General features: G+C 43.4%; 1 protein-coding gene across 1 annotated transcript in view; it reads left to right on the top strand.

Moving 5' to 3' along the window:
* AGPAT2 (1-acylglycerol-3-phosphate O-acyltransferase 2) overlaps nt 1–27,207 on the top strand; it is a 492,970-nt gene that overhangs the window by 119,463 nt on the left and 346,300 nt on the right. The window contains exon 2 of the mRNA XM_078641925.1: nt 19,630–19,763. Coding sequence (XP_078498051.1) covers nt 19,630–19,763 — 134 coding nt within the window. The remainder of the gene's footprint in view (nt 1–19,629; nt 19,764–27,207) is intronic.

Raw genomic sequence — 27,207 nt, 5'->3', positions numbered from 1 at the left:
TCCTGTGACTCACACTTCTCAAGCTTTGCTGATTAATCTTTCATATGTTGCAGCGAAAAGTTGTGCAATTAATGCACCGTCGACTTTGCCCTCATTTCACCCGCAGGATTGGTGGGGGACTGGGGGTGTTACAAAGCCCTTGATGCTCAGATTAGGTCTGTCGATCATCTTCAGGGTGGGGGGGGGGGGGTGAGGGGGGGAGGGTTGGGCCAGAGGGCGGCACTGTCGTTTGGTTTACCCTGGCTTCGCGTACACCTCTTTGTCTCACGGGAAAAACACGTTAGTGTAGGTAGAGAGCTGGTGACTCATGCGGTTACAGTCGTGATATTTAGAGCTCAAAAATCAGTGGCAAAAAACTCTTTAATAGATAGGAGGTGTGTCGAAGCTGATCTTCCTCGTTCATTAGGAAAAAAACTGCCAGCACTGCTGACTAAATAAATAATCGTTTTATTTTGCTATATATGTGACATTTCAGCGTTTCTAGTGTGCCTATGTGTAACATCCCAGTGCCTTATGTGTGACACTCAGGGAAATTTTGTTGCAAATTGAACGAAGCAGTTATATATAAGAATGATTTCAGAAAATCATCATATTTGTGCATTATAGGGGACTAGCTTATGCATTAAACAGATTCTAACACACCTAGTCTAGTAGTAAAAATATATTTTTCTTGATTTGTGCATAGCTCCCGACTTCGGAGCTGGGGGTCCAGGTTCGAGTCTCGGCGTCAGCTCAACATCCTGTGATTGTGGGCAATTCACTTTATCTCCCCGTGCCAATGGACAGGGCCTGGATACCCTTATGGGCGATAAGCTGTGCTATACAAATCAGAGTGTTTATTGTTATAATATTATGGGCTCCTTTTCATGGGTTTAATTGAATTTTGTTGTATTAATCATAAGCAGCATCAATTTAGCAATTTTGTTGGATAAAGTACTCCTTACCTCATGTTCTAAAGGTGTTGCAGATTCACAGAGGATTCCTCTGACCTTCTAGGTAGACAAGATCGAAGGTCATTGAATTCTGAGAAGACTTTCAATATCTTTACAATGTATAACAGGATACTTTATTCCTTATAATACTTTTGCCACATAATTACCATTACCACAAAATGCCTAGATTCTTGGTGCATTACTCTTTCATGTGAAAAGAACAGGATGATCCTAAACATGAAAAATAAAATTAGAAAAATAAAGCACACAAAAAACCAATTTGATATTGGTTCCCCAAAAAATATTAAAATTTGTGCAATGCAAGTCAGATTTGAAAAAAATGCTACAACTCGATATGTATAGAAACATGCAGCGAAAATATATCTTTCTTAGAATTACCTAAAGCGTGGAAAAATAAACATGTTGCCATTAAAATCTCCTTTCTGCTTATCTCTGTTCATCTAGACAAAACAGAGCAGAAGAAGGAAAAACCATGTTTGATTTTCAGTTTTGAAACTACAGCTTTAATTAGGTTTCGTGACCTGCCTTTCTCCTCAGCTGCTGGCTCTAGCAGCAGACATTGTGGTGTCAAAAATCAACTGTAAATAGTTTTTTCAGTTGAATAGCTATATCATATCAATATTACAGGAGACTAGATGTGTCATAAGTCCCCTGTAATAAGGAAATAAGAGAAAGGATTTTAGACAGGGATTGCAGACTCAATAAGTCTCACTGACCTAATCCCACTCTTTGATGAGTAAGTGAAGTTCCAGGTCTTTTTGACTTTCCAATGACAGGATCTTTTGGCAGTCCCTTCCTCGAAGCCTCCAGTAAGTACTGAGGCTTTCTTCCTGCCAACCGATGACACAGTTACGGGCTGTTAAGTCTTTTTCAGGTCTCGCCTAGCGATGAGCGCATGCGCTGCTCGCTTGCGAGACTATTGTCGTCGGTTTTGCTTCGGAAGCGGGGTGGAAGCTCCACCCATGCTTCTGATTGACGCTCACCAATAATGCGTGCTTTTAATTAGAAGTGAGGCATGTTTGTACCCTCCCTGTCTCCTGTTTGCCATGCCTGCCCAGACAGGAGATGTGCACACATACGGTGCACGCGGATGGCGCGTTTCCACTTTCTTCTCACGGGCGTCTCTTTTAATCACAGTGTTTTAGCACAGCGCAGGCATGCTGCGCTTTCACTTTCTTTTACTCCATATTGAAGAGCAATGTCTTCTTGAGTGGATTTCATACAGCGGGCGTCCTTTCGATCACGACGTTTCAGCACAGCACGCGCATGGGGCGCTTTCACTTTCTTCTACTTCATAACACTCCTACTTTAGTTTAAGAAAATATTCTTACGCTCCTAATATGTACAAACTAAAAATAAAGTTATAAGAATGAAACAGCGATGCGCAACGCATGCTACTTTATTATGCAGTGAGTGTGTATCTTCTTACATTTTGAGAGCGCTTTCATTGAAATATTTACACTCTGCTTTTTAGTGCGTACCTATTCAAAACTGCTTAGCACATTCACTTTACCAAGATGCAACGCTTTATTTGGGGTGTGTGTTTTTTTATATTGTTATTCTACTTTTGCTTTAACAAGTTACATGTGCCTTATTGTTCTTAATTGGTGTCTATTAATATCAATTTTACCCTTAATGATTACTTGTTCGTACCCTGCGACAGTCGTCCAGCAGTGTCCGTATCAATGTTAATAGTAAAGCAGCACTATAATATTACGACTTCTTACATGTAAAACTCCCAGTTTGTTTGCCTTTTTGACCTTAAAGTGCTGGAAGAGTGCTATGTGCTGTTACTGCCACCCTAGGGCTGTATACAGGTTTAAGGACGTATACTAAGTTGGTGTGGGTCTGTATACTGCCCACTGCCAGCGCTCTGTGTATAGGAAAAACTTTCTTTTACTCCATAATGAGTGGATTCCATACAGCAGGCGTCCTTTTGATCACGGCGTTTCAGCGCATTATTACTACCCTAGCTAATGCTACATACGCTTTAACCAACCCAGCAACTATTCATTGTCGTACTCAAACACTGCACACCACTACTACTTAATCCTCTTGCCGCCATCACTAGCAGTAACATAAGTTAGACATCCACATACTAACTACCCACATACATACCACTACTTATTTGTAAAATACACTACACTCCAAACAAAAGCGTTAAGCAACATTGTAATTACAACCCCAATAACTCTAAGTCTAACTTATGCGAGACCTGTTGCATTGCAAATGCTTGTTTAATGTTGTGTGCATGTTTGTGTATGTGTGGATGCATGTATATTTATACGTATGTGTTGTGAACTGGTGTGTGTGCCTGTGTATGGCTTGTGAATGGTCGTGTATATGTGCGCACTTGTGAATGGATGAGTGTGAGTGAGTGCGCAAGTGGATGGTCGAGTGTAAGTGTGTCCGTATAGCCCACCCTCAGGGACATTACCAGCTGCCACTGATTGTTGATCCTTGATATCAGCTTCTGGGAGCCAGGGCACTCTTTCATTAATTATGATGTTTCTTTGCTACAAATTCCATGGTTAAACTCAAAGGGTTGTGTTCGGGAAAGTGGGAGGGGGACTCGATGGTACAAAGCACAAAGAGAGATAATAGCATCTGCTTAATAATTGTTTCCTGTGGTAATTTGACTTCAATGCGCTAGCATAACACAAGATGTGTGACATTGTCTTCATATATTACTTTGAATTGGATTCAGTGTCTGGGACATATTTAACATAAAGGACAAGTAATTATAGGGAAAGATCTCCCCCATGCCAATAGTTCGGACCCTTGAGATGGCTGAACAAAGAATACCAAGGACAACTGGATAAAGTTTCCCCTGCATATGTTGGGAATTCTGTGAAATTCCAGGCTCCCAAATGGTCATTCTGTTGCATCCAGAGTCCACTACTTAACTAAGGAACTTGTTTTCTGCCTTGGGAAAACCATACTAATGCTCTCAATATGATTTAGGAGTAACATGGAAATTACAGCATGCCAGGTTAAATAGTACGTGAATTTACAGACTCGTCTGATCACGAGTTAAAGAAGACATCTGATATTTATCACACTAAGGGTCTGATTACGATGCATTAGGAAACGGTTCCGATCTTCGGTCGGAGCCGTTTCCTAATGCATCGTAATCAGTCTGTCATATTCCTTTCTGTCCGACCCATTAGGATGTATCGGTCGGAAAGCAATTTGAGCGCTCATTCCGACTGGCCTCCGACGGGTTTGAAGAGCCCATCTGCCAGTAGGAATGACCTTATATGTATATATAATTTTAAATAACGTTTTTTACATTTTTCTTATTTAGGGGAGACCTCCACTCCAACAATCCCATTTTCTTGCTGAATTATATATATTTTTATCTCAATGGAAGGGGCTCCCCACATCCCCCTTTTTTAATTACCTTTACCTTCCTATAACCTTACCTAATCCTGAACCTTAAAGCCCATAAGCCCTAAAAATACCCTTAGTACCCATACCAACCCTTAAACCCTACAATTAACCTTAAGACCCTTAACCTTACCCATCCCTAATCATAAAAATGCCCTTACCACACTACACCCCTATAGCCTAAAAACAACCTTACCTTCCCATACCCCTTCCCACCCCTAAATCCTAAAAATAGCCTTACCGTCCTATAAGTCTACTCACCCATAGCCTTAAACACCCTTAACACCCTATACCCCTACCCACCCATAACCCTATAAATACTCTTACCATCCTATGACCCAACCAACCCTTTCACCCAAAAGATACTCTAACGTTTATATATATATATAATAATAATAGTGTGAATCGATGTTCCCTGTAAGGTGCGCGCCTGTGCGAGCGCACCGTACACATCGCCTCGCACCTCTGCAGGAGCGCACATCGGATTACAGGCACTGTGAGAAAGACTTCCCCAGCTGCTCATTTAAAAAGAACGTAGCAGCGTGGAAGGAAGTTTTCTCTTCATGCACGTGTCAAAAGGGGAATCCAGTTAAAAAGATATATATATATTTCTTTTTTTTTTTACCTTAACTACACTTTGTGTGGTAATGGCGTGCATTGCAAATTATGCGTGGTACAGTCTGTTTCCCTCTGTTATGCCCCACTCTAACCACCAGTCCATCAAAAAAGCATTAAACAAAGCCAAATAGCACTTGCATACCCAGTATTTATTTGGATTTGTCAATGCTTTTTTAGATATACTGCATATGCTATGCAACATGGCATAAAAAGTAAAAAAATTTAGAACTTTTTGTTTCTTTACTTTAAGCCTGTGCTGCTGTGCAGCATATTTAATGAAACATTGACAAAGCCAATAGACCTTGCATAGGTAAAACCTATTGGCTTTACCAATGCTAGTTACTGCTAGTTACTGTAGCCATGCATGTGCCTTCAGGTTTGGCCACGGCAGCAAGTTGCCTCAATTAGTGATTGAGACAGCTGAAAAAGTGTCCCCCATTTGTAAAATAGAGCCGCTTTGAATGTGTAAAGACGAACTGTTTGTGTTACTCTATGTATTTGTGCTTACTGCAGGTAGTGCTTGTGATAATATTGGGGAAATCAACAGTAAAAATCGTCCCACCAGCCAATAATGCAGCCACAAACAGCTAAAAATAAAGGCCTGTTAGACCAGCCTGATTACCCTACAGATCAGTGTACTTGTGTAGACATGTTAATGCATTTAACACCTCGCCATGTCCTTTCAAACAAAAGGAAAGAGCAAAAGGCTTGTAAAGTGTTAAATGCATAGACATATTTAATTTATTTATTTGAGAGCGGCCTCATCACACTGCCAGCCTGAGGAGCTCATTGCACCATCAGGATTCAAGCAAGCCGGGCCGACGACGGCTGAAATGCCAGAAACCGGTCCCCGGAAGCTTGTTTCCTTCCCAGTGTAAGAATTGGCTTGGTAGTTTGGTTTGCCCTGTTCCCATCATGCACTGGGACAGGAACAGACTAATTTGCATATAGCCAGGTTCTGAACTGGGATGGTGCAGTGAGCTAAAAAACGGTGTTGGATCTAGCCCTGATCTCTTGACTGGGTGAGAGTATTCTGCTTAATTCAGAAACTCTGTCCATCACCACCCCTTGTTGTTAAATATTTTGTCCACCCTAAGCGTGGAAGGGTATACTCAGATGTGAGTCCCTTGCTCATTGCACCATCAGGATTCAAGCAAGCCGGGCCGACGACGGCTGAAATGCCAGAAACCGGTCCCCGGAAGCTTGTTTCCTTCCCAGTGTAAGAATTGGCTTGGTAGTTTGGTTTGCCCTGTTCCCATCATGCACTGGGACAGGAACAGACTAATTTGCATATAGCCAGGTTCTGAACTGGGATGGTGCAGTGAGCTAAAAAACGGTGTTGGATCTAGCCCTGATCTCTTGACTGGGTGAGAGTATTCTGCTTAATTCAGAAACTCTGTCCATCACCACCCCTTGTTGTTAAATAGCCTGAGGAGTCCCATCATCTGATGGGACCCCAGCAGGATCTCTTTTTAACTGGATTCCCCTTTTGACACGTGCATGAAGAGAAAACTTCCTTCCACGCTGCTACGTTCTTTTTAAATGAGCAGCTGGGGAAGTCTTTCTCACAGTGCCTGTAATCCGATGTGCGCTCCTGCAGAGGTGCGAGGCGATGTGAAAGTGTAAGGTGCGCTCGCACAGGCGCGCACCTTACTGGGAACATCGATTCACACTCCTTACTCCTGAAAATGCTAGATGTGCTAGATTTCTTAACCGGAACTACACTGAATAGTACGATTGGTCTATTGATTTTCCCAGTCAGCCTTTTCCAAAATACTTTGCTAAGTGATGGGTGTTTTGCAGAGAGTTAGTGGGCAGCATATTTGTTCCCCTTTGATACCTGATTTGGCAGCAAAGCAAAACCCTATGCTACAGCAGGATATCCTGACAATTGACTACACTCATATGCACCTTGTGGCTCACGAGGACACGTGTGCTGCAACCATAAAATTAAGCGCACTATTAATGTCCAAATGCTGTATGGAACAGAAATGATTAAACTGAACTGCTGTGTTAGGTGCTCTGGATCACATCACAATGGCCGGATTCTGTGGAAATGCAACATTACTCCTACTGTGGTGACACATCACCCTCAACATACTGAGCAGACACATTAACCCAAAGCATTATCCTTGTTGAGGTCCAATCTTAATACGTCTCATTACCACTAGAATAGTTATCCCCATATGGCAGCGCATACATGGATCATTGTGAATATCTATAACAAACTAAATCAATAACTGATGATGATGATTCTCAGACAATATTTTCTTCCCACGTCTCGAGGTAGAGCTGAGATGGGGAACTACAGCTACTGAAATTCTGGGAGTATAAAAGATGCTTGAATTATGACGATATGTTAAACGTTGTACCCGGTCACCTCTGTGGACAAAACAAGAAGCTAGTTATGTATAGAAAAAACAGGCCTTGCTTGGCATCTTCAAATGCTTATCTAGAAATTAAATGCTTTAACCAGACTGCAACAACTCTACTCAACCTGTGTTTGTGCTTGGCAACTCACTTAACTACCTTCCATTCCAAGATTTTAGAATCTGCTTTTAATTTGTTCAATATCACATGCCCATGTTGATAAAATATTGATTTTGCCTATTGTCTGCTTCCACGGGGATGTTCTTGTTTGTTTTTGGTGATGTCTCCAGCATGAGATGGCACATTGGAAATTCATGGTGTCTTGGCCAGGACCTCCAGCTCAGAACCAGTAAACTTGTACTTCCGTTCCATGCTGGCTTCATGATAGCAGAGTTTGGCAGGTCTCTGCTTGTGATGACTGGGAGATGCCAATAGGTTTTTTTTTGTCCTGCTTTAAGATGCCTTGTCCATACAAAAGAAGGCCTAGTCAGTCCCACACAGGAAAGAACTGTTGATGTTCTTTAGGACGGCCCGGAGGTTCTTCTGTATGTTGCTTTGGCTGTTTCTGCTCTCTATGGATTCATTTTTTTGTCACTCCAGAAACTTCCAATGCCGAAAAATGGGCATCATGTTTTGTGCATGTGCTTTTTATTTGGTACGCTATTTACCACATGTGTTAAATCTCACACAGTCAATATTTAATACAAGAGATAAATACTTATTCCGCTGTACACTTTTATTGTTCATAATTAGTGTTATTTAACACATATGTTATTTACTGGACACCGTGGAATCGGTATTTACCCATTGTGCAAGTTTGGCAGTTTTTGGCACCAAGCTCGTAATCGCGGCCTAAGTGAGAGGCCTCCCATCGACTGCTCCTTCTACCCCGAGCAAAAGACGTACCTGTAGCATCCTGCTAGTAATAACCACAAACACTAGAGGTATCTTTATGGAGCTTTATTCTGGTGCTTCCAACCTGTCTCCTGTCCCTACTCTAACTAACTTCCCTTCGCCAATCTCCTCCTCTTCCTGTCCACCCCCTACACTCCACCCACAACCACTAGCCTGCTAACTTCACAACATCTCCCCCCTTTGTAACAAAACAAATAAACGCACTGACTTCTTAGTCCATTTCTTCAATAAGTCTTTTTGGTGGACGTATGTCACGGTGAGGTCGTGGTGATCTTGTTCTCACAGTAGTGTCACTCTGTGTTTCAGTTATTGGACCAGTGTTCTCACACCTGACTGAAGGTGGATCTTCCGAACCGGGAGTGTCCATTTCACTTAGGGGAATTTCAGTGGTATCGCGTGGCACTTTCTTGAAATGCGAGATATTTCTCGTGATTCGTCTCTGCTCTGATTCAGCAGTCACTATAGTTCCTTTCCTTTTCGTGACCAATAATGGTTCATCCTTGAACAGGCAGTCGGTCTTCTTCTGCTGTTCTTGCTTGACAAGTACGCGGTCTCCGTCATGTAACGAGAGTGACCTCGCTCTTCTCCTGCGATCTGCATATAGCTTCATTTTGTCCTTTCTGCACTGGTCTGTCTTTATCATTTCTTGATGATCTTGAAGGGGCGTCAATGATGGTCGTAAGGCCCCTTCCCACGTTGGGATACGATTCCTCATGGGACGCCCCAGCATGAGGGTTGCTGGGCATTGCCCCGTGGTTGCATGGGGAGTCGTCCGGTAAGCTCGGAGGACTTCGTTAAGGGCGACTTGTAGATCTTTTCCTTCCGTTGTCGCATGTTGAAAAGTCTTCTTGAGCGTGGCCATGAACCTTTCAATTGTCCCATTAGCCTGTGGCCAGAGGGGTGTAATTTTACGATGATGGAAATCTAGGTGTTTCGCAAATGCTGCAAATTCTTTTCCACTAAAAGGGGGTCCGTTGTCCGTTTTTACCTTTGAAGGAACTCCCCAGGCCGCAAAGACTTCGTCCAGTACCTTGAGCGTGCTTGCAGCATTTGTAGACGGCACAAAGCGTGCAATGGGGTATCGAGAGTGTTCATCAATGATGGCCAGCACGTACTTGCCCGATGCCAGGGGTCCATAAAAATCAATAGCAATTTCTTGCCACACTCCAGGTGGTAGGGGAGTCATAGTCAGTGGTGCTGGAGGGTCACTTTTACTTGTAAGTTGACAAAGATGACAGTCCTTCAAGGTAGCTTCGACCATTTGGTCGAGATACGGAAACCACACTCGCTCTCTCAATGCGCGTTTGGTAGACACAATACCCCGATGTCCTTCATGGGCAAGGGCAACCACACCTTGTCTCAGTTGAGTGGGAATCACGATTCTCTGGTCTCGCAGTATTATGCCATCAGTGGTGGCTGACAGCTCACTGCACACATGTCGAAAAGCCTGCATCTCTTGTTTAAGGACAGGATCAGTCTCTTCATCCTGAGAAATATGCCTCCACCTGTTGTGTCGAATCCTGCGCAGGACTTTCTGCAGGATGATGTCTTGTGCTGTGCTTTCTCTGATGGTGTCCATAGGGATAGCTGGAGGAAGAGCCTGATCGGTCACAAAATGTATGTACTCTTCCGCAATGGACGATGTAGAGACTGATGATGTGGCCGGGTGTCTAGACATATAGTCAGCTGGGTTTTCTGACTTTCCTGGCTTGTGGATGATGGTGAATGTGTACTCCTGTAGTCGTAGGCCCCACCTTTCGATTCTTGGGGGCATCTTGGATCGTGGGTTTCCGTAAATGGTAACAAGAGCCTGGTGATCTGTAATCAGAGTGAAATGTTTTCCATATATGAAGACATGAAAATGTTCACATGCCCACACTACGGCAAGACTTTCTTTTTCAGGCTGCGAGTATGCCAGCTCCGGGTCAGTCAAACTACGACTCGCATATGCAATTATTCGACGTGGATCCGAGTCGTTGTCGTACTGTGCCAAGATGGCACCAAGACCAACGGGGCTGGCATCTACAGTAATTTCAGTTTTCCTGTTTGGGTTGAAATAGGACAGGTGATCTGCAGAGGCTACCGCCTTCTTGATGTCCTTGAATGATTTCTCACATTGGGAAGTCCATTCAAATGGCTGGCCTTGTTTGGTCAGTAGGCGAAGGGGATGGCTGATTGTTGCGTAGTCCCTGATATATCGAGCGCAGTAACTGGCCATACCGAGAAATGACCTGAACTCACTGACATCTTGGGGGCTCTTGGTGTTGTTCAGAGTCCCAATCTTATCAGGGTCAGGTTTCATGCCAGCGCCTGAGAAGATATGACCAAAGAATTTTAGTGTATCCTGATGAAACTCGCACTTCTCTTTGTTGAGAGTCAGGTTTGCTTCTAGTAGTGCGTGGCAAACACGATTGAGTGCGATATCATGTTCTCGCAGATCTGAACCATAGACAAGGATGTCGTCGCTATAATTGAAGGCATTGGGAATGTTCTGAATGACCTGCCGAATGGCTTCCTGAAATATTTCAGCTGCAGAGGAAACCCCAAAACTTAGTCTCTTATATCTGAACAACCCCAGGTGGGTTGCAAACGTGGTGATGTATCTCGACTTTGCCTCCAATTCTAACTGGTGGTACCCCTTATTCAAATCCAATTTGGAAAATATTTTCGCTCCATTTAGAGCCGAGATCATGTCACTCAAGTGTGGCCCTGGGTGTCGCTCTCTTTCGATTGCAGTGTTAGGCAGGCGCATGTCCACACAGAGTCTGACTTTGTTGGCCGTGCCCTTCTTGGGAACAATAACTACTGGGGACACCCATGGTGTTGGACCCTCAGTGCGCTCGATGATATCAGCAGCTAGCAAGTCCTGGAGTTCTTCTTCTACAGCGGTTTGGAGATGAAAGGGTACCCGTCGAGGGTGTTGAGCGACAGGTCTGATTTGTTCATTAATGTGTAATCGTACTTGGCAATTCTTTAGCTTGCCTAGCCCTTGAAAGAGTCTGGGAAACTGGCGGGTCACATCTCGATTTCCGCTGACCTTGAAAAGTATTTCCACAAGATGAAGGCGTTCAGCTGTCGGGAGGCTCAGCAGACAGTCCGCTTCCGGGCCCTTAATGACATGGATTACTGCTGGGATGATTGTGTCCTCATGTTGAAGAGTCGTTGAAAACTTCCCGAGGCAAGGAAGTGGCTTCTTAGCCATCCACGTAAAGACTCTGACTGGTGCAAAGGTCAGTGGAGGACGCGGCTTCATTCTTTCATATTCGGTGACTGGAATATAGTTCAGGGATGCACCTGAGTCTAATACAAATTGTGTGTCATGATTGCCAACTTTGATGTCCAGCCTGGGATATGTCTTAAGTTGGTCTTGATCCGCGGCTAAGTTCAGATATTCAATGGTGTAAGTTGAGTCTCGGGATGACGGTCTAGACTCCTGGGATGGTGACCTCCGTTCCCACCTGGACCGACGTGATTCTCGGCTGGAGTGTGACGACTCAGAAGACTGTTCAGCTTGGTCTTGGACAGCTCGGGCATGGTGTCTTCGGGAGCCAGATCGGGACGTTCTCGGGGTACTTCTTCGTGAGTCAGGCTGAGCTGCCGTTGTGGCACCACTTCGTCTCTCCTTGTTATATTCCCCACACATCACTTCAAAGTGGTTCGTTCGACCACACTTCCGGCATCTTTGGCCCATTGCAGGACAGCTGTCTACATGGGGGTAATCATACCCACAACGGTAGCACTTCCTCACGTTCTCTGATCTCCTTTCCTTCTTCCACGGTTCTCGCCGCTGATGTCCTGATCGCTCTCGACGTGATGATGGACGCGCCCTCCAGTGTTTGTCACTCGAGCGTCTTCGACTTTCATTCTTGGCGTGCACACGTCGCACTTGTTCGCGACTTCCTTTGTGTCCTGTTTCGATGTCTGCCGCATACTCTTCTGCTTGGTCAAATATTCGTGTCATCTCTTCTATATCGTCACGGCTATGTTCTTTTCTCAATAGCCGTCTCCTCAGTTGGTCGGAGTGACACCCATCGATTATTTGAGACTTGATTGCAGCATCCGTTGAGAAATTATCAAATGCACAATGCTTGGCTAGTCTCCTCAGGCGCATCATGAAAGCGCTCATTGGTTCCTCCTTCCCTTGACGAGCCGAGTGAAACGTATGGCGTTCATAGTCGACGTTCTTTTTGTGAAGGAATCTCTTATTTAATGCATCACGCACTTTGTCATAGGTGTCCGCCTCTGTGGCAGGAAGGTCTTTGATTATTTTGACTATCTCCCGCCCCGCCAAGTTGCGCAGGGCAATCAATTTCTTTTTATCCTCAGTCACCTCTGATCCTTCGATATAATCTTCGAATTCTTCGAACCATTCTTGCCATTTGGGACCCATGGTTCCTCCAGTGGTCACTTTGAGGGGTTCGGGCGCTCGCAGGTGTGACCCACCCGGAACCTTAGGCTTGGCATCTGGTGGATTTCTGTCGTCATCGGACATCGTTGCGGTGTTTGTTTATGTCTTTGTCACACTCACTTGGTCTCACCAATGCTTGTTTCTTTTCAGGTATCAATGCTTATTACTTTGCCAATGTTTTTTTATTTTCAGATGCCAATGCTTGTTTCTTTGCCAATGCTTGTTTTATTTTCAGGTGTCAATGCTTGTTTCTTGGCCAATGCTTGTTTATTTTCTAATGCCTGACTTCAAAATGGCCGCTCTATGAGACTAAAGGGTCTGTCCTGACGAGTGCCTGACTTTAAGATGGCCGCCGCATCAACAGGCACACAAGGCACACGAGGTTCTCTCTCTTCATTTCAGGACTCACCGAAGGGCAGCTCACGGACGCAGCACACGCTTGGGTCCTCTTCCCTCCAGTTGTGGCCACAGTCAGGTAAGGTCGGGGTGAGCTCCCACCTTGTTCTTTACTTCCCGCTCTGCTTCGCCGGTAACACGCCGAAAGCCACGCATCGGGCGTGAGGTTTTCAAACCTCCGAACGCACACAGGCTCCAGGTCAGGCGTGTTCAGTCGCGCTCGGTCGCAAACTCTCGGGGACAGCGTCCCTCGACCCAACGCACCTCTTTTGTTCTTTGGGGGCACTGGACAGGGTCGGAGTGGGCTCCCGACTCCTGTTTCGTCCGAGATATTAGGCACCACGCATCCGGCGGGACTCGCGCTTCTGGCGCGAAGTGCTCTCTGGCATAGAGCGTTGCAGCGCTCGCTGTTATGAATCACTCAGGGCTCCCCAATGATCTCTGGGGTCGGGAGCACTCACTGCCGACTTCCTCTTCTCGGCGCCCACTTCATTCAGCAGCGGAGCTCATTTCTCGACGCTGCAGGGACAGGGTGGCTTCACGAGGTGTTGTGGCTTGTGGGCTTTTATTAGATCCCACCCTCGTCGCCAGCTGTAGCATCCTGCTACTAATAACCACAAACACTAGAGGTATCTTTATGGAGCTTTATTCTGGTGCTTCCAACCTGTCTCCTGTCCCTACTCTAACTAACTTCCCTTCGCCAATCTCCTCCTCTTCCTGTCCACCCCCTACACTCCACCCACAACCACTAGCCTGCTAACTTCACAACAGTACCTTTCTAATGGAAAGCTTGCATTTGAGAGCTACCACCTCCATCCCCAATGGCTTGATGTCTATAAAGTACAAACTGCCTCCAAGTCTGAAGGCAACATAAGACGAGCACATACGATGAAACGTTTATAAATTCAGAATTCAAATCGCTTCCCACAACAGCAATCCTAGAATGCAATACATTGCCTCAACTTCACGTCACTTTATTGACATACTGGGAAGAGTAAAGGCTTTTCTTTCTTGCATGAACAAACTGTCTTCAATTAAATGCTAATTGAGAAGCAGGAATCTTTAAAACATTAATAATTGGCCTAAACTTTTTTTTTGTTTACATTGCTTTACCTTCACCAATCTCACAGAAATTCTGAGAGCATTAAAGATTCATGCAATATGATAATATATTTACCTGTGTACCAGGTCATCTCTGTAGCGAAAACAAGAAGCTGTCTATGTGAAGGAATAATACGGAAAACAGAGCCTCCTCGCTTGCCGTCCTCAAACAACTCCCCACAACCTTCAACCTGACTCCTTACTCTATATTTATTTGAGTTAATGGAAGCATACAAAAATATATGCATATATTCCTGCATAGATTTAATTATATATAGAAATAGATATTTATTTGCAAAACAGAAAAATTGGCATTTGCCTGAACTCTTGATGATGATTCGTAACGGTTAATGTGTGTATGTCTATACTTGAAATGTTCATTTTGCACATATGCAAATATTGTTTATAACTTATTTACATAAAAACTTGAGTAAGCACACGTGATGTCAGGTAAAATGGCAATTATCCCAGGCTGAAGTTGTCACCAAACAAACCCGAAGTGATAGTGGATTGCTTTTTGGGTTGGATGGACTGGTGATCTTTAGCCCCTCGAGTCCCAGTGGAGCAAAGCACCTGCTGTTTAGGTCGTTTTTTAAACTTATTCGTGGGCATCGCAATCCAAACAAATGTTAACTCTGCGTCCTTTCCAAGAGGAAGGAGTATGTAGGAATAAGAACAGGTGACACGTTCTTTTATTGGTCTCCATAAAGAGAGACACATTGGCAAAGCTCCCATGGTACACCCTTATTTCCAAAAATCCTCTACATGTTTTACTTCCTTTCCACATTAGGTCTCCAGTTTCAAGAGAAAGCTGGCTAATTGATTGACCTTATACATTTCAACTTGAGTAAGTACATTTACTGTCTTGACTTCTCTTTAGCCTATGAGGGATTTCCAAATTTCTGTGAATGATATGAATGTGGTCTGCGGCTATGAGGAGCATTTTTCTATCACCAAATTATTCCATACTCGCGGCAGCCAAGTCCGACGTTGGGGGATTCCCCTTTCCTTCTGTGTCCACCTAAGCCTAGTTTGTCAGCTGTCGCCATTTGCATAAGGAGTCTGTCTTGTCTTTAAGTACTCTCCAGAGAGACGCCCTTTATTCAGGGGATTGTGCACTTGGGACCCACGGTTATCATAAAGCTCAGCTCCTTTCCTGTAAATGCACAGTTTTGCTAAAAACCACCATAAATGCAGCATATGGACTCTCTCTACCTGCAACATTGATCCAAGATTGATGGGTACAGGCAGTGTTTCTTTGAAAGTGCTTGATGCCAGACACTTATTATTTAGTGAGATATTTCTTGTTTTGGATGCACTTGGTATTTTTGAAATATCTATAGTTGGTTCAAATAACAAGCCTAGCCACTCTTCCCACTAGCTTATGTGTTCTGGTCCTGACTTTTATGTATGATTTTGGATGATGATGCTTGACAAGGTTATGTGTAGTGATCATCTTTTTTATATGTAGTGATCATCTTTTGTAAGCTGTCGTCTCGCTGGTATCCATTCTGTAATTGACAGGATGCATGGATCGGTTATGTACAAATATGTGTTCCTGAAGCCACAATTCCCTCTTGCATATTGCCTATTTGAAAAGATTTTATTTCTTCTTGTTGAAAGCTCTCCCAATGTGTCACTACCCACTACCTTTTTAGCAATTTATTTTGGTTTTCTTGCTGTGTCTTTTGCTCCACCAATGGTATGTACAGCAAAAGGTGACCATATACTTAAAACATGATGGAGCACTTTAACCTTGCACGCTAAGACGTCGTCAATCGGTATACTGTACCAACTGCTGTGGTTGATTGTGTCTTCGCCTGGTGCAGGGAATTGGTCTTTAGCAAATTCAGAGTTGATGATAGTGCTGCTCTTCTAAGTAGTCTTGCCACACTGCCTTATGGAGCTTCTTAAAGAGTTATTTTGGGACTCCTGGCTCAGGCTAGCACAATGTCCTCACCCCTATCCATCCGGGCTCATCTGTGAAAAGGACGGCCATGGGTGAGTTTGTTTTTGTGGGCACAAGCTGATGCTTGATGGATGTAGAAGTACCTTACAGGGTTAGAGAAGGGAACTGGACCCCAAGCCGGCTGTAGCTGAATAAGGTCATGAGTGATGTCCCTCAAAGAGCTCTAACTGCTGTCAGTACTTGGGATCTGGAAATTGTTCCTTCCTAGGAGAAGTGGCATTATTACACCCCCCTGCGTCTATTGACTCCTGCACCCCTACATCCTCCATTCCTCCTCTTGTTAAACTCGTTAAACAAAAAGATGCCCATGATTTCCCTTTTCAATGTTCTGATTTATACCCTAAAAGGGGTTAGTGGATTGTTTGAGTATTGTTTGAAATCAATCAGACTGGTGAGTTGTATTGGAGGACTTAAGTCACTAATGGATGTGTGGAACAAGACATATATGAGGATAAAAATAAAGTACTCTGCAGGGACGCCCCCCACCACATCACTATTTTAACAGTGTAGCTGCAGTTTAAAGAAAGGGAAAAATGTAAGTTGTGGATTCAATTACGAGCTGTAGTTCCCTTTAGAACGAATGCAGATTTCTGATAACATTCCGCAGGCTTAGTAATCTAATGTCCAAATTGCTGCTGATATATGATTCTGAGAGGCAGTCGTTTTCATGGCACCATTTATCTTTTGTGTCTTCCAAAGGGACTCTTGGCACTTCAATTTAGGAGCACCCTGCTTTGTATAGCACAGTATCCCCGGTGGCAATTATATTAGGTATGTTATCACCACAGAAGCAACCCATATACGCAGAGCGAATAGGACATACATTAACCATAAAACAACAAGATACGTCTAGGTTTCACTTAACAACATAAACATTGGAAAGTTCTTATATTGTCAGTTATTACAGTCACAGATAAATGAAGGTCAATACATACCTGAATCTAGTCATCAAATCATTTTACGATGCTCAATTCCGGTGTGATATCTCAACTCAACTATGCATATACCCCTTTTTGTACATTTTATCATGAATGTTGGAAAACGTATTAAAGCCCGTGTTTTTAAATGAAGGACTGCATAATTACCAAAAACACATATATTTCTGATGGACATGAATGATATAAAGGTTAGCTACGTTTTAGCAAACATTTTTATACACAAAATAAGACCTAGTAAAAGGATTGCAGGACAATTGATTGTGCTTTATTATCATTACGAGCAGTCCATTCTTCATTCTAGCCCTGTTTACCTCTGAACTTTTAAATGTAATTATTTTCTAAGATTGAGATTGGAGTCCCCTGATTATATTCACTTTCATTTTTATTAATGTGCACCTCAGCCATTTTCAAAGAAGCAGTTAAATGTGAAGATTTCGAAGGAGGGTTTATTGCCTGTTTGCACTTTAATCAGGCATTCTTCTAAGGAAATGAAGACCTTTAGGAATGGGATTGTTTTCATCTCTATTTGAATTCTATCCAGGTATAATTTTGTTTTCCGTTTTATTATGGGTGGACTGTTTATTACGGAAAAAGGAGTTAGGGCATTTTGCATTTTAAAAAACTAGCATCTTTATTGTGAATCATTTTAAGATGCTCTGATATGAACGGAATAAAGTTTATTCAGATTCTGAAGTCGTTTTATACATAATAGATGTCAGTGGATTCAAATTCATACACTGTACAACAAAGATCAATAATAAACAACAGTGATCACATAGTGCAAGTGGGTGCAATAATAAAGAAAACATAAAAAGTGATCATGAAGTGGGCATTAGACATTATATTGTCCAATCCTGGGCTAATACAATAAATAATTTAGTTTTGAAACTTACAAAAGTCTCTCAGTTCTCTTGCTCCTTTTTGCTGACTTCTTAGTACAATGTCTTCAATGTCTAGTGTTGATGACGTTTCGACCTAGAGAGTATTTGAAGGGTCATCATCAGGACAGTAATCAAATTGCAGAGCAAAGGTAGGTCGTAGGGCTTAAAAATGGTACTTTTGACAATTAAAGAAATTAGAAATAACAGACTCAGACGAAGTCCATAGAAAAGTAAATACTTACCTATGATATATATGATTTGCCGGAAAAAAATCCCTTTTGCAGATGAATGGAGGGAATGTTAGTGAATATGAATGGGTGGCTGCAACGTGGATGTTGAGTGCGCAAATCATGCAATTTGCTAATGAAGAGCCCAGATTAGTGCTTCATCTGGTACAAAATAATGAGAGAGAGAGACACAAACAAATGGTCAAAATCCTGCAATTCACCTATAGCTGAATTGGTGAAGTCATAAGGAGGTAGGACTTGTGGACAAAGAAGCCTGAATAAGCCTAGTTAGTGAGAAAATGGCACCATTCTGCAGTTACGGTCCGAAGTAAATTAATTATGGCTGGTGGGGCTGTAAATAAATTGGTAAAAACTCAGAACAAAAATGAACAATGGTGGAAAATTAAAAAGAATCCTTACTGAATTCAGTAGTTAGTTGGGCTCTAGATGCCGAAAAATTAATTCTGACACATCGCGGGGGAAACCCACGGGTGCCGTTAGGAGTGCCAGCGCTGTGTGAATGAGTACGCGTGCAGGGAGGGAATCCATCTTCTAACTGGTATGCGAAGCAGAAACATAAGTTTTTGCTAGGTATCATATTTTTTGTAAACTCTTCTTGCTGTTGTTTCAGAAGGGCACCTGGGTGTAGCTATCGTCAGTGCAGCTGGTGCAGTGGCACTGGAGCCCAGTACTGTGAGAAGGCCGTTTCCCCTAATTATGGTTTTCGAGTGCTCTCCAAAAGAGGGAGTGAGCTCATTTTCCTTGTTCATGTTATGGCCCATTACACCCATGCTACGCCACTCATGTGCATACTCTTGTCGTTTTATGGCTACCATTCCTCCTGAGAACAAATGCTGTTTTGCTGCGCGTAATAAGAAGTCGTGTGTTCCTCTTGTGTAAATCTTTAACTTGTTTATCAGAGGTGACTTAGTAATTATTTCCGGTAGATTTATCTGTGTTTTAATTAATCATAAAAGATTTCACAAGCAGTTTGGTATCAAGTGTTTTTCAAACATTTGTTCGAGAATATGGAGCTTGCAAAGAACAATGTTGTATGTTGGCATGTGCATAGCAGTATGATACCTAATACCACAACAAAAGAATGTAATAAATTGTCATTAATTATGATGGTTGAAAAACCTGTAGCACAGACAATATTGTAAAACAAATGATATAGTGAATATATGCTCGGTTACAATAAATGTGAACTATACTTAAAACTCCTATTGTACACAAAAGTATACCAACGTTACACGTTTTCATATCTAATAGATAATTTAAAAGGGTTATGCTGTAAATGGTCCACTTGCTCAGCCAAGGCAAATGTGAATTTGCATACGTATAGATTGAAGTATGTAGTATGTCACAGGGTCACATTGGACGCCTTATGTTATGGTACCACAATGGCAACATGGAGCCTCTGGAGCAACCCAACAGTAACCACGGCCATTCCTCTTTCGCAGGATCATCAGTGCCTTTGTGAGGTCCATGAAGTATGTCTACGGTTTGAGATTTGAGGTGAAGGGCTTGGAGAATTTTAAGGTTGAAGGGCCCTGTGTCATCATCTCCAATCACCAGAGCATCCTGGACATGATGGGTAAGGATTCTTCTACTGGGCATGATCAGTCTTTTCACACAATTCATTTAGACTTTACTTACTAACAAGCAGATCTGGTCGTTTCATGCATGTTGATTCATAGCTGTTTTACACTGTTGATCCTGAAGGCACCTTTCCATTTCTCTTCAAGCAGAATGTCTCGATGACAATTTATTTTGTGTACTGTGCCTAATAAATATACAAATAAATACGTTATTGATAGTTGTATTGGTGTACAGCACATTACTGCCAGCACTGTCTTGATAAGCGTGTAATTCCACACTGATTTGCGGTGGTGCTTCAAATGACCATAGAGAGACCCTAGGTCTTCTTCCATCCCTGACGCCTACTTCCATTGCACTAGTATTTAGTTGTAGGGGAGGAGGATCTAGCGGTTACCATGGCGTGTTCAACAGAAGAGAGAACATTTGAAGCCCTTTCTTCCAGGCTGCCAGGTGCTGTCATGACATTCACCACCATACACCCCTATATCCAGGTCCTGGTCGTGGACTCAGTTATTTTTAGGCCATTATATGTCAAGTCCTTTCAGCCAAAGTACCCTGACTGATATCCCAATCAATACTGCCATGCGTTATGTTAAAAGATGCTAAGTTTAATGTTTTTTGGGAGAAATCTGTATTTACACCGGAAACATAAAAGTACAATAACAAACCATATACAAGCAGAAATATATTTTATGTATACAGTTATTCTGCGGTGGAACTTTCACACAGTGTAAAATACGAGGAGATAATTAGAAGGGTAATTAGAAGGGTTTAGTCTCTTTAGAACTACTTTTGCAAGGGCTCCTAATTTTTTGGTTTTTTTGTGCAATTTTGAAAGCAGGGCCTTGTCCCGTGCTTAATGTGTAAATGAATAAGAGCCTCTGGAGACTCTGGACAGTGCTAGTGAAGGTCTGCGTTGCCGAATAGCAAGACTGTCTTGTCTTGATTACACTTCATGCCTCTTCATCCAACATTATACACTCCTTGCCCTTTAGCTCAGGCCTTCAAGTTTTTTGTTATCTATGCTTTCTCACTGTTTTATGGTCTTTCTTTTCCTACTTCTCTCCTGTTTTGTATTTTTATCTCTTTTGCTCTGTGATGATGAGAAATAAGTGCAGATCCCCAAAAAGAGTGCCCATGGACCCACCCTTCAACCACAGGCTCAAATTAAGCACTCTGCTTTCCTTGGAGATCAGCCTCCCTAGGAGAAGGCAATTGATGGTCATAGCTCTTGCCAGCCACTCACATGGGGAGAGCTGCTAGTTATCTTGGAGAAGTGTGGCTCACTGGTTAGAGGAGGCAGACCCGGATGCTGAGATCAGACCTGGGACCAGGGTTCAATTCCCACCGCGGCAGGGTCTTGAGCCCAAAATGTCCACGGACTTGGTAATTCTCGCTTCGGTGCGTACTTGAATCACAGGTTCACACTCTACAACTCTGGGCAATAGCTTGCTTAATCTCCACTACGGCCCCCCGCGGCGGGATGCCTGGCTTTCACCTTGGGGATACCCAGTAGGGGCTATCTCACAGGGAAAAACCAGGACGGGTTCCCAATGCAAAGCGCTTTGAGACCTGGCGGTGATATTGCGCTATATAAAAACCCATCCATCCATCCATCTTGTTTTGTGCAATGTCTTCTTGTGAAAATACTAGTACCTTATGAATAATGCCCTAGAATAGGAATTTCCCTCCAAATCATCCAATATTTGTAAAAAGACTCACTTAGATAAGGGCATAACTGGCTTATCCAGTACTTTTTACAGAGACTCAAATACTTCCCTTTAAAACACTCGATTAAATAGACAATCCCAAACCTTCTGAAAAAAAAGTCCGATTTCAGATTGGCACCTTAGGTTTAAGGTTAAGGAATTTCTCCCCATTTTTCACAGCCTTTCCAGATTATCTGTAGATATTTTTTATTTCAGTAAATCTTTTTGGGAATTTTTAGAAACGGTACAAAAAGTAAAACAAGGAACATATTCACATTGTACATGTTAGAATTAGGCCATAATATTCCGAGATGGCTACCTTCCATGGAGATTTGAGGTATCTCTCTAAACCTCATGGGACAATTTGCTTTCATCTGCCGCCCAGCCTGCATCTAGAATGGGAAATGTATTCGGAGATTTAATAGATAAGGACTTGTAAAGTTTAGAAATCTTTTTGTCCCCAAGTAACCCAATTTGTGCGCCTGTCTGGTTTTCTAAAGACATCTTAGGGACATTCAGAAAGTTGACCTAGGATTGCATTCTGCCCGTTGCTCACCATTGGCTTTGTGGTTTTTAACTCCCATTTACTGGCTTTCTATTTGCCCTCATTATTAGCTTTAGTCTGTCCAGCTCAAGTTCGTCCCTCCAATTGCCCAAACCTTGTTTACTGTATTCTTCCATGAACTCACTTTCTGCAAACAGGCCTGTGAATCTTTTTCTTGTCTTGTTACATTTGCTGTGCATTCAAAGACAGAGGTCAAATGTTAGGCTGTGTCTTCCAGGGAGCTTGTTTTTTTTTCTTCTATTGCTGAATTCAAAGTGAGAGGATTTATGTGACAATTATGCTGGCGAGTGGGGGCCTGCCTAAGGAAGGCTGTACAGATGGTATTTTTTTCTAGCACACAACAAAATTTAAATGTCTGTAAATGAACTGTGCTGACGATCAAATCAATACATTGGATTATGATATTTGCACACATTATTTGTTCACTGTATACTTTTATCAGTATGTAAGTGCACATTTGTTGGAAAGTGGGTTATTAGTAGGGACAAATGTATATCTGCCACTGGCAATAAGGACACTAGCACTGTCTATGGTTCAGAATAGGTCTTAGAAAAGTATTCCCATGATCAACTCTTGGTAGCTTGGTGGTAAACAGGCAGGCTTAACTTCAAAGATAGGTATGTAAAGCATTTAAACACACCAAATCAGTAAACAATTAAGACACAACGCACAATAAAAAGCTAACACAAATATATAAAAATAGGAAATCTGTTTATCTTTAAAATGACACCGAAACGGATCCAGGCTGTCTTGTGGCTGAAGGTGGGCAACTTGAATCCTGTGGTTGGTCCCGGTCATCTTTCCTGCCTTTGGACTTAGAAACTTTTACTGAGCTTTTTCTTCAGAGGTCCCTTGATGCTCCTCACCAAGCGGGCTTCGGAGAGGGTTCTCCAGCTTGGGTTTCAGCTTACTCCCGGTCAAACTCTGGAAGTCGGACCCTGAGAGCTTTTCAGTGGGACAAACCTGGCCGGCAGTCCAGCTCGCTGTTGGGGGTCGCCAGCTTGGCTGGCCAGGTCAAGTCAGTCCACTTATGGAGCTTTTTTTACAAAGTTGCTCCAAAGTTCTCCAAACTTCTGGAACCTCTTCCTGAAGTTCTCCACAGAGGCCCAAAGTGTCACAAACGTACTCCAAGGGCCTAGAAGCTCCAAGATGGTCCCTGAAAGTTTGGGACTTCAGTTCCCACAATCCACTTGAACAAAACCCTTACAAATCCAGTGGTTTTACTTCAGGCTGAGGGTTATTGGTAGTGATGTTCCAGGTGAGCTCTGTTAACCTGTAGCTTGCAGGGATTCCACTCTTTTGTCCTTCTGAGGCAAGGTAGTCCACAAGGCTGTAGTTCCAGATTGTGCAGCCGGCTCAATCCTCAAAGTGCAAGGCCTGGTTGGTGCAAATCAAACTTCTCATCATGGACCCTTCTTCTTCCTTGAGTTTCAAACAGCAGATCTGAGAGGCTCTGTCCCTTTCAGATACTTCTTCCAAGTTCTCCTGGTCAAGCAGGATGGCACTCGTGTTCAAAGAGGTGCGGGCATCACCCCAGGGTATGACCATATCCTCTAAAGTGTGACACTATGTAAGTGTGGCCCAGAGAGCACCATTTCTCCCAAATGCAACATGGCTTATTTTTCAGCAGAGAACCAAGAGCTGGCTAAGCTTCAGGATGGTTAATTTCCATACGTTCCCTTCCATCTGCTCATTTCTTACTTAAACGTAGCATCTGGCTGGGTTCAGAGGGTAGGGCTGTAATTGGATCAGACTTGCACTGTCTGTCCCCTCCTCTCTTTGAAGAAGATGTTTTACAACCCCTCCCCCTGCTGCCAGAATGGCTGGATAACCCCAGGTGCTACTTATCACCTCACCAGAGCATCTTGGCTAATCCACTTAACTCAGCCCAATCAGGTCTGATCACAGGAAGGCTGAAGTTTGGCTTACAGACAAAGTCTTACAACGTTTTACCTGTACACTTTAGGAGAAATTCAACACTACCATATTGCTGGATTTATCACTACCATTCCAGGAAGTCCTTGAATGGTATTTTTTAAGATTCTCCTAGCGGGAATTATTAGTTAATAATTTCTTGCCATGTTAACCTATGTGGTTTGGGATTTGCAATAGGGAAAATGAACTTGGCAATTTCTACAACACCAGGGCTTATAAAACATCTTTTTTAAGGACCCTGCCTAGATCTACAGGACCCCCCACCCCTAGAACACCTAGGGGAGAATTTAGGGGTTCTGAATATCCAAACATATTGCAGATCCTCAATTCACAGTGCTCCTAGCACAAACACAGATTTTGGGAAGCAGTTTAGTACAAAATGCGGAGTGACATATGCAATTTCACTAACCCAGGGCATATGAAATCATTTTATAAGGATCCTTCTTATAAGTACCTGACCCCCACCCCTGGAACACCTAGGGGAGACCCCGGGGATACCTAATATGCCCAGACATTGTAAGTGCCCCAAACACCAGTCGAGTTTAGGAACAATATGCAATTTAAAAGCAATCCTGCAACACAGGGCTGTCTTTAAATTGCCCTCAAGCCTCAGCAGTGCACACATGCAAGTGCAGAAAGGCTGCTGGCCTCTGAACCGCCATGCCCTATTATATACTAGTGCTTAAAGGTAGTTTCAATCCCCCTGCCCTATTATGCACTAAGGCCTTATAGGAGAGGTCATGCCAATCATAGGGGTACCCTAACCCATAGTGTATTCTAGTGTATGTAGGTGTTTTCACTGTATTCTAAGTGTCTTTTCAGCATAGCACTGGCACTGTGCTTGGTAAGGGAAAGCCCAGGGTAGCCAGAATCAGTTACCACCAGTCAGCAAAAAAGTTGGTGGTATCCAGGGCACCGGACGACTTTGCAACAAAATGTAACGGTCATTTCAATTGAAGATGTGTTGTCTGTAATGGCAGTGCGCTAACATACCATACATACTCTGTTACCCCACTGCGCCACTCCATGCCACTGCACTCTACTTTGCACCACTCTCCTCTAACCCTCTCTATTCTACACCACTCCACTCTACTCTATGCCATTGCACACTACTCCACACTACACTATGCACCTCTGCCCCTCTTCGCCACTGCACTCTACAGCAACACGAGCCACTCCACTCAATTCCACCTTCTTCTGCAATACTGCGCTCAATGCCACTACACTTTACGCTAATGCACTCTACACCACTTTACTCAAAACTAATGCACTCTATGCCAGTTTACTCTGCACCAAATTACTCTATGCACTATACTCTATGCCACTGCACTGCGCCTCTCTATTCTACTCTGTACTACTGCACTCTATGCCACTCTACTCTGTACCACTCTACCATCCACCGCTGTATTCTATGCCAATGCACTCTACGTCACTCTATCATACACCACTGTACTCTGACACTCTGCAACACTGAACCCTAAGCCATTGAACCCTAAGCCACTGAACCCTAAGCCACTGAACCCTAAGCCACTGTATTCTAAGCCACTGTATTCTAAGCCACTGAACTCTATGCCAATACACTCTAAACTACTCTAATCTACTCTGCACCACTACACTCTACGACACTCTACTCTGTATCACTGCACTCTAGGTCACTGTACTCTGAAACATCTACTCTGCCACTGCCACCTGTCACTCGGTAGCACTCTGTCCCACACCACACCACTACACTCTATGCCAATGCACTCTGTACCACCCTACTCAAAACCAATACACTCAACACCACTGATCTCTATTCCAATCTACTCCGCACCACTGCACGCGACTATACTCTGCTCCATGCCATTGCACTCTACATCATTTTTCTCTGGACCACTGCCCTTTGCATCAATGCACTCTACGCCAATTTACTCTATTCCACTGCATCCTACAACACTCTAATCTGCACCACATCACTCTATGACAATGCACTCCACATCACTCTACTATAGGCCACTGCACTCTACAACAGTATACTTAAACACCTCACTCTCTGCCACTCTACTTTATGTCACTCCACGCCACTGAACTCTAAGCAACTGCATTCTATGCCAGTCTACTCTAAGCCACTCTAATTTACTCTTCACCACTGAACTCTACAACACTCTACTCTATACCACCGCACTCTACGCCACTTCACTCTACTCTGAAACAATCTACTTTGCCACTGAAGGCTACGTCACTCTATTGCACTCTGTGCCACTCCACACCTCTCAACACCACTGCACTTTACGCCAATGCACTCTACACCACTTTACTCGAAACAAATATACTCTACATCACTGCACGCTATGGCAATCTACTCTGCACCACTGGACTGTATGCCACTATACTCTATGCCATTGCACTCAATGTCACTTTTCTCTACCATTGCACGCTACATCAATGCACTCTATGCTAATCTACTTTACATAACTGCACTCAATGACACTGCTCTCCAGCACTGCACTCTCTGCCTCTCTACTCTTCGCTACTCTACACCACTCTACTCTGTGCCACTTTATTTCATGCCACTGCACTATACCCTGCGCCACTCTTCCGCAATCTACACCAGTGCACTCTACCCCGCTCTAATCTACTATGCACCATTGCACTCTGTCACTTCAATCTATGCCTCTCTGCTCTGCCCCCTCTACTCTTTGCCAGTGCACTCTACCTAACTCAACAATGCACCACTACACTCTTTGCCACTGCACTCTACACCAATCCACGCTGACACACTGCACTCTAGGGCATTGCACTCTGCGCCACTTCTCCTTGGCACTTTTCTCTGCCCATCTCCACTCTACTGTACAACACTTTACTCAAAACCAATGCATCCTACACCACTATATGTATGCCAGCAACTTTGCACTACTGCACTTTACCCCACTATACCCCACTATACTCTACAGTATTCTTCTATATGCCACAGCACTCTACACTGCTACACTTCTCTCTGTACCACTTTACTCTGCACCACTCTACGACCCTGCAGTCTGACACACTACACTGCATTACCCCACTTTTTGCCACTGCATCTATGCCTCTGCACTCTACCCTGCACAACTATACTCTACCCATAACCACTCCACTTTACACCATCTACTCTGCGCCACTACAATCTACACCACTGCACTCTAAACTGCACCACTCTACTCTACACCAATTCACTCTACACCATTTACTCAAAACCAGTGCGCCCTACGCCA

Source organism: Lissotriton helveticus, chromosome 5_1 (genome assembly GCF_964261635.1).
Source record: "Lissotriton helveticus chromosome 5_1, aLisHel1.1, whole genome shotgun sequence".
Classification (NCBI taxonomy): Eukaryota; Metazoa; Chordata; class Amphibia; order Caudata; family Salamandridae; genus Lissotriton; species Lissotriton helveticus.
Note: the sequence above shows the minus strand (reverse complement) of the source record. Positions and strands in the feature narration are given on the sequence as shown.